At 44.8% G+C, this 14,710-nt stretch overlaps 1 protein-coding gene across 1 annotated transcript in view; it reads right to left on the bottom strand.

Moving 5' to 3' along the window:
- Window positions 1–14,710, bottom strand: part of PHYHIPL (phytanoyl-CoA 2-hydroxylase interacting protein like) — a 39,725-nt gene that overhangs the window by 2,601 nt on the left and 22,414 nt on the right. Inside the window, exons 2-3 of the mRNA XM_015819572.1 lie at window positions 11,054–11,250; window positions 3,833–4,007 (exon numbers count right to left, since the gene is read on the bottom strand). Coding sequence (XP_015675058.1) covers window positions 3,833–4,007; window positions 11,054–11,250 — 372 coding nt within the window. The remainder of the gene's footprint in view (window positions 1–3,832; window positions 4,008–11,053; window positions 11,251–14,710) is intronic.

The raw sequence follows: 14,710 nt of genomic DNA on the forward strand, positions 1-14,710 counted from the left end.
CTCTCTCTCTCTCTCTCTCTCTCTCTCTCTCTCTCTCTCTCTCTCTCTCTCTCTCTCTCTCTCTCTCTCTCTCTCTCTCTCTCTCTCTCTCTCTCTCTCTCTCTCTCTCTCTCTTTCTCTTCCTCCCTCTTTCTCTCTCTCTTTCTCTCCCTCCCTCTCTCTGGGTTAGATATCCATTTGAGCAGGGGATTGGACTAGAACAGGGCTTTTCAACCTTTTCACTGATTGTACCACTTTTAGGATAAGGCAATATTCAAGTACCACCAGTCACCTAGCAAGGTGTCTCAGAAATCCCCCCCCCAAAAGGAACAAAGTGATAAAGTACAAGCAGTCCTCGACTTACAACAGTTCGCTTAGTGACTGTTCAAAGCTACAACGGCACTGAAAAAAGGGACTTATGACCATTTGTCACACTTATGACCGTTGCAGCATCCGCAGGGTCACGTGATTTACATTCAGATGCTTGGCAACCGATTCATATTTCTGATGGTCACAGTGTCCCAGGGTCATGTGATCCCCTTCTGCAACCTTTTCACAAGCGAAGTCAATGGCTGGGGGGGCCTTGTGGGGGGGACTGTGGGGGGATCCAGGGGTCTCCAGTGGCGTGGGGGTGGGACTGGGGTGGGCACCAGGACATGATCCATCAGAGGAGCCTCACTATCCCTCTTGGGCTGCGAGGGGGACTCCCAGAGGGTGGCGGGGGCTGCCCAGAGCCCTGGGCAGCAGAGGGCAAGCGCCCCAGCCCTTGAGCTCCCAGGGCACCAGGACCCTGCAGCTCAACCCAGTCCAGCCCCACCTTCCTGAGGGGGTGCTGGCTGCAATTATCTCCTCCTGCTGCTGCTGCTTTGCTCACTCTCCTTGGCCAGATTGCTCATGGTGGGTGCAGGAGGGCAAAGTGTGTGGGTTAGAGTGAGGCCCACTTCCTGTCCATGCAAGGAGACCTGGCTTTGAAACCAAAGCATCCTTTGCAATAGGATGGGAGACCACCAGGTTAGGCCAGGAGGAAAGGGCAAGGGGATGGCGAAAGGGCAGCAGGGCTGCTGGTGGCCAAGTGCTAAGGCAGGACTTTCCTCAGAGCCTCCCTCCCTCTCATTATAATCTTCCTTCCTTCCTTCCTTCCTTCCTTCCTTCCTTCCTTCCTTCCTTCCTTCCTTCCTTCCTTCCTTCCTTCCTTCCTTCCTTCCTTCCTTCTTCCCTTTTCTTTTCTTTCTTCCCTCTTCATTCTCCTTTCTTTTTCCTTCCTTGCTCTCTTTCCTTCTTTTTCTTTGTCTTTCCTCTTTCCCTTTCTCCTTTCCTGTCCCTTCTTGGATGCTCAAATGCAACAGGGGAAACATTTCTCGATGCCTCCTGGCCTTGTGATCAAATGCCACTTTTGCTAGTAGTTTGTGGCCACTTAAAAGACGGAGAACAAACCAGGCTCAGTTTATCCCGTGGCTGCATTTAGTGGGGGCGTCCACAGACGACAGTACAGCAAAACTATCAAAATGGCGGCTGTGATAGTTGATCAGAGCTCCTCCGTTTTTTTATGTGCAACAGCTTTAGCATTTAGGAACAGAGTTAGCTTAGTTGCTTTTCTATCAATAAATAATCCTTAAAAGGATTGTCCCTAATCTTGTAGGGACCCTGCCTTGGTCTAATTCAGACTGAAAATATAGCAAAGGAAAATATTTTTCCCCACTCTGTTTTCCCCACTGGAAATGGCTGTTAGCAAACACACAAGAAAGGGATACTTTCCTAAGAGCTCACAATTCAAGAATACCAGTGTTAACTTGGATGGCCAACGAAGTGCTGTCTGTGACAAAACAGAACACAAAATTGCTTTCTCCTTTGAACTGGGGCATTTCCAGCCGAATTGCCTCTTCCTTCCTTCCTTCCTTCCTTCCTTCCTTCCTTCCTTCCTTCCTTCCTTCCTTCCTTCCTTCCTTCCTTCCTTCCTTCCTTCCTCCCCTGCTTCTCTTTCCTTCCTCCGCACTCAGGAAGGAATGACGGGAGTGGGAGAGATTGCTAGCGCTGCCACTGGCCGTCGCTATCCCACACAGGCAGGGACAGTCCCGGTGAAAGGGAAGCCTAGTGGCCACGAGGCTAGGTCAGTGAGCGGGTATGGCACTGATCTACTGGTGGGGGCCATCAAAGCTGGAATGTGCTCAGCCTTAGATCCGCGGGCAGCCCTGGAGCCTGCGAGCCCCCCTCCCACCATCTCTGCCTTGCCCCCTGGGCAGCGAGCATGTGAGAACTGGTGTCCTGAGGGAAAGGAAGTGCTTCACTTACCTTTATTCTTCCTTAGTGCTCAGCAGAGACGGTCAGCAGGAATGGCTCCTCTTCATGCACCCAGGGGATGGGGGGGGGCAGCCCCTCACTGGCCCTTTCCCTCCAAAACCTCCTTTTATATTCTCTCCTCTCCCCACCCCCTCCTCCTGTTCTCTTGAGTGCACCTCCAGCTTCCGGGAGCGCCGATCAGCTGGAGCACGATGCTGATCCTGGCGCTTCTGCCCAACCCTGACAGCCCTGCAGCTCCAGCTGTCCTCTCCCTCGAGCTTGTGCGACGCTGTCACTGCTTCAGCTCGTTCCTCTCCGCCCCACTACCACTTCTCTAGGACAGTTGCGTACCACCTGCCAGGTGCCCAAGTACCCATTGGTGGTAAGCGTACCACCGGTTGAAAAGCCCTGAACTAGAAGACCTCCAAAGTCCCTTCCAACTCTGTTATTCCATTATTTCCTCAACTTTGTCCAAGTATGACTTTCTTGATCTTCCTTTTGTGTCTTTCATTCTTCTTTCATCTGTTCATTTTGTGGTTCTATCCTCATTCCTTCTCCACAGCTCAGCAAATCATCTCTCTCTCTCTCTCTCTCTCTCTCTCTCTCTCTCTCTCTCTCTCTCTCTCTCTCTCTCTCTCTCCTCCCCCTCTCTCTCCTCCCTCTCTCTCTGGATTATATATCCATTTGTCTGAAATGGTATAGGGCAGTGATGGCGAACCTTTTAGAGACCAAGTGCCCAAACTGCAACCCAAAACCCACTTATTTATCAACGGGTGCCAGCTGGGTGTGGCCCACTGGGTGGGCTGTGGTGGTCATGGCAGATTGGGTGGGAGTGGCCAAGGTGGGCATGATCACTTTGATGTTGCTCATGGGGAGGAACGCCTGTGGGGGCCGGGCAGGGTTGGGGGAGATCCAGGGGGTCTCTGGCAGGTGGGGTGGTGGGCAGGAGGCTCGCCCTGTGGGGTGAGGCAAGGCGAGGCGAGGCAGGGCGGGGATGCCATTGTCACAGGGCAAGGTGTGGCAGGGGCAGCTGCTGCCTGACACCATCGACCTCTGCACACAGAGGCCAGCGAGCACATGGGTGCTGAGATGCATCCGGCCACATGGGACCTCAGTGAGTTAGCGGGCAGTTGGTTGAAGAGGGATGGTTGCCATCTCCAGGGCATGGCCTGTGTGCCCACAGAGAGGGCTCTGAGTGCCGCCTCTGGCATGTGTGCCATAGGTTCGCCACCACTGGTATAGGGTCTACTGCTTCTTTCATCTGTTCATTTTGTGGTTCTATCCTCATTCCTTCTCTACAAATCAGCAGGCCACCTGAATGCATTTTTTGTATCCTGGTCACTTACTTTTGTATTCACTTTTGCAACAATCCAGTGCCCCTTCTATTTTCCTGTCTTCCTCACAATCCTCTGAAGCACCCAACTTCCAGGGGTTTCTCCTGACCGACTCAGTACTCAGTTCCTTGTCCCAAAATGGCCACTCTGTCACCCAGCCATTTCTGCATCTTTTAACTGATATTGGTTTCTGACAAGCTGCCTCTTGGCCGTAGGCTGGTTCTCACAAGCAGAGGACTCACCTGCTGTACAGAATTCAATAATCTCACTCCATTCTGAAACCGTGTAGTCTCCGTCCACCTGCTTGGAGGCCGTCTGCACAGCAACAGTGTATTCGGTCCGTGGGCTCAGGAACCAGTGGCCACGGACAGTCATGGGCAAGGGGACAGCTTTTGCCACCAGTTTTGTAGGCACATCCTAGTTGAGCAGGAAAAAGGGAAGAAAAACTAAGATGATACAAAGAGTATCAGAAGATAAGTGAGCCTCCCAACTGTTGAACCTCGTCTTCCCAGTTTGGTGTTCTCCACTCTCACTCTCATCCCAAGTTGAACGGAATGGCCGCCACCATTCCAGAATCACTGGAGCACCCTTCTTTCTTTGTCACCTCTCTGGGGAGACTTAGACCCATTTAGGGTCCCCAGGCAGGGTGAAATTAGCCGTGGGGTTGCGGAGAATCCACAAGCCCGCGACCGGTCACTACTGCTTAAAACCGGAAGTACGAGTGGGAAACATTTCAGCTTGGCTGCAGCTGTTTTTCCAAAATGCATACAGTAGCTCCAGCTTCATTGCCTTACAACAAGAGAGTGGACAAGTGACTTCCTGTGCTAGGACACCACCACGCACACAATACAAATTGCATAATTCATGTCAAATTATATACTTCATATTATTTCCACAATAATAGAATGATGCATGTGATATTTATCATGCCTTTCTCCAGATACCTGTGATTGGGGGTTGTGAGTTGGTTTCTTACTAAAATTCAAAGATTTTGAAATGTTGTTTTCTCTTGTTGGTTGACTAATAGAAGAGAATTATTCAGGGGGAAGGAAGGAAGGAAGGAAGGAAGGAAGGAAGGAAGGAAGGAAGGAAATGGGTATTTCCTGAATGCTTCTCTTACATTAGTCCCACTAACAAACGTAACATGATGGTTAGCTAGGAAAAGCAGAATTATTTGCCAGAGCTGGTATTGCATTGACTGAATGGCATTTGCAAACATCTAGAAGTCCACTAGATGGCAGCAAGGTAACATTGCAAAATCTAATCCTGATGTCTCGCCATCTTATGGCAATTTGAATTATTGCAGCCCAGATACAGTAGTCCTAAATATAGTACAGTAGTTGGAAGGCTACAAAACATGCAGATATTTTTCCTTTTTCTTGAGAAAGATGTCTAAGTAGGTTGAAGAGGTGGAATCAGAAGATGGTTGCAAGTATTGTAGCAATTCCACATTTCATGGGCAATGAGTTCATCTCCCAACTAAGATTTCTTAAGCATTTACAGTTTGCTATTTGGTTGGTGGGCTTCTGCGAAAGGAGATTATCAAGATGTTTCTTATAATCAACCGGACTTCTAAGGCTATTCATATTGTAAGGCAGTTCTTTCAAGCATGTCATTTACCCTAGTTATAAAGAAAGCTCCTTGGAGGCTATTTATGGCAGGCCAGCAGTCTGATAATCCTAAACAGATTAAGGCAAATCAGGGTAAACACAGGATAACATATCAATGGAAAAGTGAGCCTTGACACCAGTCTCAAACAGTCTCAAAGCAATTTCTAGAAGCAAAAACCCAATACAACCACTAGAATATTATATAGGAAATACTGCAATTAATAAAATATACAACCACCCTTACTTTCCCCCCTCTAATGAGGTATCACATATGAACAGGAATAATATCATAATAGGAATAATAGGAAAAAGGCCACCCTTTTTGGGTTTCTCTTCTTATCTGGTTAGAATAATATTGCATAAATAAATGACAAGTGAGAGATACAAGAGTAATTAAACTAAATAGGAATAGCCATTTATTAAAACAGCTGCAAATGAGGGAACCTAGCTTGTCTGTAATGTTATACAGATCAGGATTCAGTGAACCTTACTGGTTTGTTTTGCTGATCTTGTTGTTGTTAGTTGCAAAGTCGTGTCTGACCCATCGTGACCCCATGTCCTCTACCATCTTCTGGAGTCCATTTAAGCTCATGCCTACTGCTTCAGTGACTCCATCCAGCCACCTCATTCTCTGTCATCCCCTTCTTCTATTGCCCTCGATCTTTCTCAGCATCAGGCTCTTCTCCAGTGAGTCCTTCCTTCTCATTAGGTAGCCAAAGTACTTGAGTTTCAACTTCAGGATCTGGCCTTCTAAAGAGCAGTCAGGGTTGATCTCCTCTAGGACTGACCGGTTGGATCACCTTGCAGTCCAGGGGACTCACAGGAGTCTTCTCCAGCACCCATAGTTCAAAGGCCTCAATTCTTTGGTGCTCAGCCTTTCTTATGGTCCAACTTTCACAGCCATACATTGCAACTGGGAAAACCATGGCCTTGACTATATTTGCTGATCTAGTTGGAAGCAAAACGAGATGGAATCATACTCTCCCCGGGAAGGGCAAAATGTAACCTCATCAGCAGAGCAGGTCAACCTCTGAGATTGCACCTCCTTATCATGTAATTACTGAAATATCACCCTTATTCATAGATATTCATAGATATAACTCCTTTTGATCTGAATATCCAATTCTCCAGGCAGAAGTGACCATAAGTAGCTACTAATAAGAAACATTCACTAAATAGGTAATTATGCTGGAAGAGAGAGCGAAATGGTCTTGGAGAAAAAAAGAACATGATGTGGGTGTAATATATTATATCCCAGATATATTCAAGCTATGTATGTCATCAAAGCTATGTATGTCATTCAAGCTATGAATGTTTACTCTATGGAGATTCTCAGTCATCCAGTTATGACTGGCCTAGGGGACTGGCCTAGGGGAATTTTTAGAGGGGTTTTAATCATATTTTAATTAGACAACATTTAAATATTTCTTTTTAACTAATTTTAAATTTTGTAATTGTTTTTGATGTATTTTTAAATTGATTGTCAGCCGCCCTGAGTCCGCAAGGAGAAGGGCGGGATATAAATTCAATAAATAATAAATAATAAAAAAATAAAAAATTCCAAAGATGCTTTTTCACAAGGCAATTGGACTTCCTTGTTAAATAAGAAAGTCCAGTTGCCTCGTGAAAAAGCATCTTTGCGACATCAAAGAGGACATATTCTCAGGCAGCAAAGCTCAGACTTGCAGGCTAAACTGTGAAGGGAAAATGGATCTTACAAAGGGTCAAGTTGACTGGGGGTTTTCAGAGTTGAAGCCCACCGTTTCAGCAGGGCAGGGAAGGCTGGCAGATATTCTGGGACCTAGTAAATGCTTCAGAAGCAGAAGACCATTAACGAAGCTCATAAAGTTCATCAGAAGCAGAACGACTCACTTGGACTGGAGACCCTTCATGGACAGGGAAGCTGGCATTAGAAATAATTAAGGAGAGTCTCTCCTTTTTCAGGGAGAGCCCTGAGGGCTACAGAAGAACAAAAGAGGAGAAAAGTGCAAATGATTTTTCTAGCTTTGTGTCCAGAACCAGGCAGGTGTGATCATGGGAGGAAGAACTAGACAAATTCCTGAAAGGAATCTTTAACAGAATAGAATTCTTTATTGGTCAAGTGTGATTGGACACCCAAGGAATTTAATGCTAGTCTAGAGTAAGTAAAGAAACTTGGAAACTGCAGGAGGATTTTTTTTCGTCCTAATTTACAATGAGTTCATTATGGTGGAGTATCTGGATGATCTGAAATGCTTCTTTCCACCGGGGTGGAGTTGCCATTTGTGAGCTGAGATACCAACTGTCTCTTGTCTGTTTATGTCTGTTAGCCCATCCTGGTCTTCCCACAATCTCTCACATTCCATCACACTTCAGTGCGAGTACAACTGCCACTTCTGATGGGTGGGGAAGAAGTGAGAATATGCTTGGGTGTGCCAACAGCAGTAGTAGTACCAGTTGCTCATTTGCTTGCCCGCCCGGTTCAAAACAGTGATGGCAGGTCTAGTCCCAGAGATCAGCTATCCTTGCCCTTCGGATCTTTTCAGGAACGAAAGATGACACTACCAGCCAGAGACAACTCTGTTGTCATAGTCCCAGTGCTGTGGAATTTCCTCCCAAAAAAGGAGATTTTTCTTTCTTCTCTCCAAAAGGAATACAGGTAGTCCTCAACTTACGGACCACAGCTGAGCTTAGTATTTATGTGGCTAAGTAAGAAATTTGTTAAGTGAGGTTTGCCCCATTTTATGACTTCCTTGCCACATTTGTTAAGTGAACCACTGCAGTTGTTAAAATGGCAACGTGGTTGTTGTCAATCTGGTCTCCCCGTTGACTTTTGTTTGTCGGAAGGCTGCAAAAGGGGATCACGTGACCCCAGGACACTGCAACTGTCATAAATGTGAGTCAGCTTTCAAGCATCTGAATGTAAATCACGTGACCCTGGGATGCTGCAATGATCGTAAGTGTGAAAAATTGTCATAAGTCATTTTTTCCAGTGCAGTTGTAATTTTGAACCGTCACTAAGCAAACATAAGATTGATCTGCTCAGGAGCAGAGCACTTTCTCAATGTGCCTTTTAAATGGAGATCTGCATATGTTTTTGTGGCCTCATTAATAACAACGATAATGAAAACCCCATGATGGCACAGTTGCCAAAATGCTTCATTGGAACATCTGTAAAAATGATCACGACAATAAGTTGGTGAGAACACACAAGTTGAAAAGGTAGTTGACAAATGAACAAGTTAAAATATTGGGGGATTTTTGAATATAAACCGATAAACGTTTTGGCTCATAACACGCCAGATATAACTGTGGTTGAACTGAAGGAAGTGTGTCTAATTGATGGGCCAATATCAGGAGATAGTAAACAATGAATTGGAGAAGATCACAAAGTATTAAGAAACTGAAAATCAAAGCGGAAAGATTGTGGCATAAAACCAGCTGTGATGGTCTCAGTGCTTCTCCAAGAAACCAAAATATCAAAAAACCTTGGACAAAACTTAGAAAACCTGTGCATTGACACAATTTCCATCTGTCAGTTGCAAAAGGTCACACTGCTCAGGTCTGCACATATACTAACCCCAATACATTACAACATTCCAGGTTCTTGGGAAGAATGTGATGTTTATGAAGGCCAACACCAACTAAAAACCAGCAATGATGACTTCCCATTGTTGTGTGTATAAATAAATTACATTTAGACTTGTGATGCTAGACTGACATAAAGTCTAGAATAGATTGACATGAGTCCAAGACTTTGGAGGTTCATATTTGCACCTGGAACTCTGTTGTTGACGTAACACATTCCTATCACAATTGGAGTGAAAAAAAGGAAGACTAATAATTTTGGGAGGAGATGTGTTAAGGCAGCTTTATTTGGGCTAAATAATTTTTGTTGTTTTTATAAGAACCACTGATTTAATCTATTCACATCTTCAGGGTCAGAATTAAAAAATATATTATTAGCTGTCAAATGTTTATTTATCCTTTAAATGCATATTTTATTTTTTCAAAGCACTTTACAGGGCAAACACTTGACATTTTGGTATTTACTGCCTTTCTTTTTAAATAGAATCTTTTCCTCTGTCTGAAGCACAAAGCCATGCAACATTAATGTAAAATTATCCACCCCGAATAAGATTCAGTAACTGAGTGATGTACTTGACCATTTAAACAACAACAGCTTGATAGCAGTGGAGAAGCTATTTTACCAGTGCAATTATTACTTAGAAAGAAACCAATATAATCTCAAGAAGACAATGGTTCAAAATGCGCTTCCATTCTCTTTCTTTATATAATTAATTTTTGGAAATATGGGAATTGCTGAGACATTTGAAGTGGATAATGTCTAAGAACGTTTCAAAAACAGTTGGGCTCTTTCCTAAAAACAATTCCTGATGGCCATCCTTTGTCCATAGTATTGCTGTTCACTACTGCTGACTTGGTGGCATGTACCTAATTATGGAGTCATAATACTGTAGAAGTTATGGGGAGGAAAGCTATGGCAAATCTAGACAGCATACTAAAAAGCAAAGACATCACCCTGCCAACAAAAGTGGGTATAGTCAAGGCCATGGTTTTCCCAGTTGCAATGTATGGCTGTGAAAGTTGGACCATAAGAAAGGCTGAGCGCCAAAGAATGGAGGCCTTTGAACTCTGGTGCTGGAGAAGACTCCTGCGAGTCCCCTGGACTGCAAGGCGATCAAACCGGTCAGTCCTAGAGGAGATCAACCCTGACTGCTCTTTAGAAGGCCAGATCCTGAAGTTGAAACTCAAATACTTTGGCCACCTAATGAGAAGGAAGGACTCACTGGAGAAGAGCATGATGCTGGGAAAGATTGAGGGCAATAGAAGAAGGGGACGACAGAGAACGAGGTGGCTGGATGGAGTCACTGAAGCAGTAGGCATGAGCTTAAATGGACTCCAGAAGATGGTAGAGGACAGGAAGGCCTGGAGGAACGTTGTCCATGGGGTCATGCTGGGTCAGACACGACTTCGCAACTAACAACAACAATAGAAGTACAGTAGATTGACATGAACTGAGCTGAAGGTTCAGACAAAAATTGAACCTCCCACTGTTTCTGGGACCTTCAGCTCAATTCATGCCAAGCTAATGCCTTGAGTTAAAGTTATATTGATGTGGGCCTCCTGCTTGCTATCTCAAATCCCACAAATAATAATGTATCTGTTCTTCTCACTGGTCAGTAGCACTAGCTCAGTTTCACCTATAGTTTGCGTACTGGCTCAACCAGGTCTCAGCATCTCATGAGGCAGAACCAAATCCATCTAGATACACACATAAATGCATCCTATTAGGAAAGCAACTTGCATAAAATATTGGAAGGATACACAGCAATGTATGCATTAAGAGAAATGCATGTAAAAATGCATACTTTCAAACACATTTCATGCAAATGTTCATCTCAAAAATTATATGGAAATGATCACGTGAGTATATCTAAGCCTGAATTAATCTCCCATAATGGTAATGGGACTTCCTCTGTAATAAATGTGTAAAGGATTACTACTGTAAAAATCCTAGGGGAAAATCCAATATGACATCTTCGCCGTTAATTTTCCCCAACTTTGCAGGAAAGACAACAACATCAAATGCCTATTAAGTCTCTGATGAATTATAACATATAATGGTCTGGATTAGACAGAGGTACCAAACCATTGCAAGGATGTTAGAAAAATTTAAGTCTGAGGGACTTTGAGTTCTCTTTCTTTGGGAAAAAGCTTTTCATGTTAGCAATTTAAAATGATTTCCCCCTTCCTAAAATACTATGAGTAGCGATATTATGAGGATTTGAGTACAGAAATCAGAATCCTGCATTGCTCAGTGCTTCATGCCCACAGGAATGGAAGACCTACCTTGTGCTTAAATTTGTTGGAATTCTTGTTCTCTTTCTTATTTAGATCAATGAAATAGTGAGTGATGCGTTCCTTCGACTTGGAGTCCATGTCCCACGAAATCTTGAAAGAATCACAAGTGATGTTGCTAATCTTGATGTTGTGAGGAACTGGCAGCTCTTCCATCTCGGCAATCCCGCTGTCTTGTGACTTGTTCCCTGCAGAGGTGTGGATAAAACGTAGCCCTGGTTATCAGGAGCACAACTGGAGAGCATAGTTCAGCATGCATTCCTCGGGAAATGAGAGGCAATAGACACCGGTAGATGGGGTAAAGACTGAAGATTAAGTTGGTGAACATAAGATTTGCAAAAAAACCAACAACAACAGAGATCGGGAGGTGGAGCCTTGTCCCCCTAGCAGACAACTTAGTTGCAGATTGGGGTTTCAAGGAGAGGTAGCAGCATATTAATTGTGTCATGTCTCATAATTGGAATATTTTTAGCCAAGGCAACTATAGAACTGGACCAAGCAACTTAGTTCTGGACACTGGATAGGTTGGTAACTGGAGATGGGCATTGTCACTGTTCCATGCCCCATAGCAGAGCATCTTGGGCCCGACTGTGACAGAGAAGGGCAGTGGCTGAGTCAAAATGGGCAGCTGATGTGAGTTGTGAGAGTGATGCTTTTCAAATGGTGAAACTTGGCTCACCCGTCCAGTAAAACAATGTCCCATCTATCATTCAAAATACTGCCATCTTTTCTGGATTTCAGAACAGAGTATAAGAACCTGCCTCCGTTGCCCTATCTTTTAAGCAATCTAGGGGCTCTGACATGTTTCTTATGTACCCACTCATTTGGGGATGGTGGGAGGTCTTTCCACGCTACCAAGTATTGGGTCAAACCATGATGTTTTCCTGGAGACTAATCTCTCTTTAATTTCAAAATGTTCTTCCCCTTCTACCCTAATGGGCTGTGGGGGGGGGAGGCTTCTGCTGGCCTTAAGGGAAAGGTTAGCTCCCGCTTAAGCAGACTGCAGTGAAACATAGGGTGGACCTGTCTTAATGGCTTTGGGAGATCCAATTCCACTGTTACTGGGTTAACTCAACTTGGCACCTTTTTCCTACTAGCGTTCTCCCCAGGCTTTCCTATTAATTATCAATTAGGAGTATTCAAAACGTTTCACTTGCCACTCATCCAAAAACATGAAGTGCTACACTCCACTTTAGAATAAACTTTACTGATAAGTCCACATGACTACCTGGTAATATGATGTAATATTGGTTACCATGCAATTCTAGGTAGAGTGTGGACGAGGGTCAGACATAGCTAAGTAAGACCTAGGAAATGTGTTTCTTTGTACATAGATCATGAGCATTGATATGCACACTAGTGCTTGCCATCAAGACCCACTAAACTGTTTTTCATGATTAAAGGTTTATCATCATTGGGTAGGGCAGTGATGGCGAATCTTTTAGAGACCGAGTGCCCAAACTGCAACCCAAAATCCACTGATTTATTGACGGGTGCCAGGTGGGCGTGGCCCACTGGGTGGGCGTGGCTGTGGTGGTCATGGCAGATTGGGTGGGAGTGGCCAAGGTGGGCGTGATCACCTCGATGTTGCTCGTGGGGAGGGACGCCTGTGGGGGCCGAGCAGGGTTGGGGGAGATCCAGGGCGTCTCTGGCAGGTGGGGTGGTGGGCAGGAGGCTCGTCCTGTGGGGTGAGGCAAGGCGAGGCGAGGCAGGGTGGGAGTGCCATTGTCACAGGGCAAGGTGTGGCAGGGGCCGGGGCGGCTGCTGCCTGACACCATCGACCTCTGCACACAAAGGCCAGCGAGCGCATAGGTGCTGGGATGCATCCGGCCATGTGGGACCTTGGCGAGTTAGCGGGCGGCTGGTTGTGGCCTGTGTGCCCATAGAGAGGGCTCTGAGTGCCGCCTCTGGCATGCGTGCCATAGGTTCGCCACCACTGGGGTAGGGCTTAACAGGCCAAAGATAATCGAGAAAAAGCAGAGCTGAGCCACTGTGATTTTTAAAGCTACCCAGAGAGAATTATGAAGTAATTAAAGTCAGATAGAACATTTATTATTCAAAAAAATAACTCCTTTGCTAATTTAACTTCGACCTACTAATTGTCAGCCTGGGAAAAATGAGCACAAAAATTAATGGCAGATTTCGAACAGGGCTATTTCAAAGGTTCTTGAATTCTTACAAGCAGGACTATTAGTGTTCGATATTCATAATCCTGACTGGAATTCAGTCATGGAATCTGATCACGGAATCCCTTTACTGGACCTTGGAGAAAGCCGTTCTCCATTCTACCTGAAATTCCTCACCAAATCTCAGAATTTTTTTCAGGAGGGTTGGACAATCACCTCACCTTTTTTCAAGTGAGGATGCTTCCGGAAATGTGGGAGGAATTTTTTAAAAAGCCCATGGCATAAGGACAGCTCAGGCACACAACTCTGGATACTTCTCAAAAACAGCAACAATGATGGCAAAGAACAATGTTGTGGTGCTACTCTATCAGACCAGAGCTCTGCTAGGTAACAGCCCTTATTGGATCACCTTGAATGATCTGAAAAGCTAAGCAGGACCACACCTGGTTAATACTTGGATGAGAGACTGTCAGGAAACTGTCAGGCTAGTTGAGGAAGTCCAAAGAAGAACCTAGGAGAAGACAATAAAAATGCCAAGAAATCGATTTGAGGACGTCCTTGAAGCCACGAGGCCTGGAGCTCCACTCTAAGCAGACTTTGTTCCATTACAAGACTAGAACAGCCAGACAGTTTTCCAAAATCCTTGATTACAAGAATTGGGATGTGCTTTACAAAGGATCACAATCTGACCAGAGTGAAGTCTTTGGGAATCTTCCTCAACTATCCCAGAAATCAAGTACTTGTTGATGACACCTTTCCCCCTGAAATCCAAAGGTTTAAAATATCTTGAGCTTTAACTGAAGCATGGCTTAATCACTTAAAAACCTGAGCTTTGGATCTCAGAACCTACCTAACATAAAAGATGTTACGTATCAGGAACCAGGTCCACCAGCAAATTAAAAAGAAAAAGGAAAGGAAGGCAGCATCTACTTCAAAAGACCTCCACAAACGAGGTGTTCACCTGGGTCAGGAAAGAGAATGGAGATGTCTCTATTCAAACTTCTGTGACTTCAAAAGTCCCTGCCTTGAGCTGTGCCTCAAGACAGGCCAAAACAAAATGGAAATGTACTTGCCTTACTGAAAAACAGAAAATAAATCTTACAAACAGGAGGAGAATAAACTAACACACCATCGTAAACTGAATGTCGGATGGGTGAAAGCATCTGACTTTTTTTCTCCCCTTTTGACTTTTGTTGTTTTGTTTTAATGGTAATTGTCTGCTTCGCTGCCATTTTAGTGTGGTTTGTAAACCGAATGCTCTTTTCAATGGAAATCAAATATTGTGTTTTTTAAGGCAATAAGCCACGGGCATCCTCAAGGGGGAATCAGAAAAGCCAACGTGGCTATCGTGACTGTGGCATCCAGGCCCTGCCCCCATTTTAATGCAGGTGTGACACCCTTAGAAAATGGACAGGGTCTCAATTGCACAGCAGCTTCTCTCATCTACCTTTTAAGAGAGAGAGAGAGAGAGAGAGAGAGAGAGAGAGAGAGAGAGAGAGAGAGAGAGAGAGAGAGAGAGAGA

The sequence above is a fragment of the Protobothrops mucrosquamatus genome, unplaced genomic scaffold, assembly GCF_001527695.2.
Source record: "Protobothrops mucrosquamatus isolate PMUCROS unplaced genomic scaffold, P.Mucros_1.0 scaffold953, whole genome shotgun sequence".
Classification (NCBI taxonomy): domain Eukaryota; kingdom Metazoa; phylum Chordata; class Lepidosauria; order Squamata; family Viperidae; genus Protobothrops; species Protobothrops mucrosquamatus.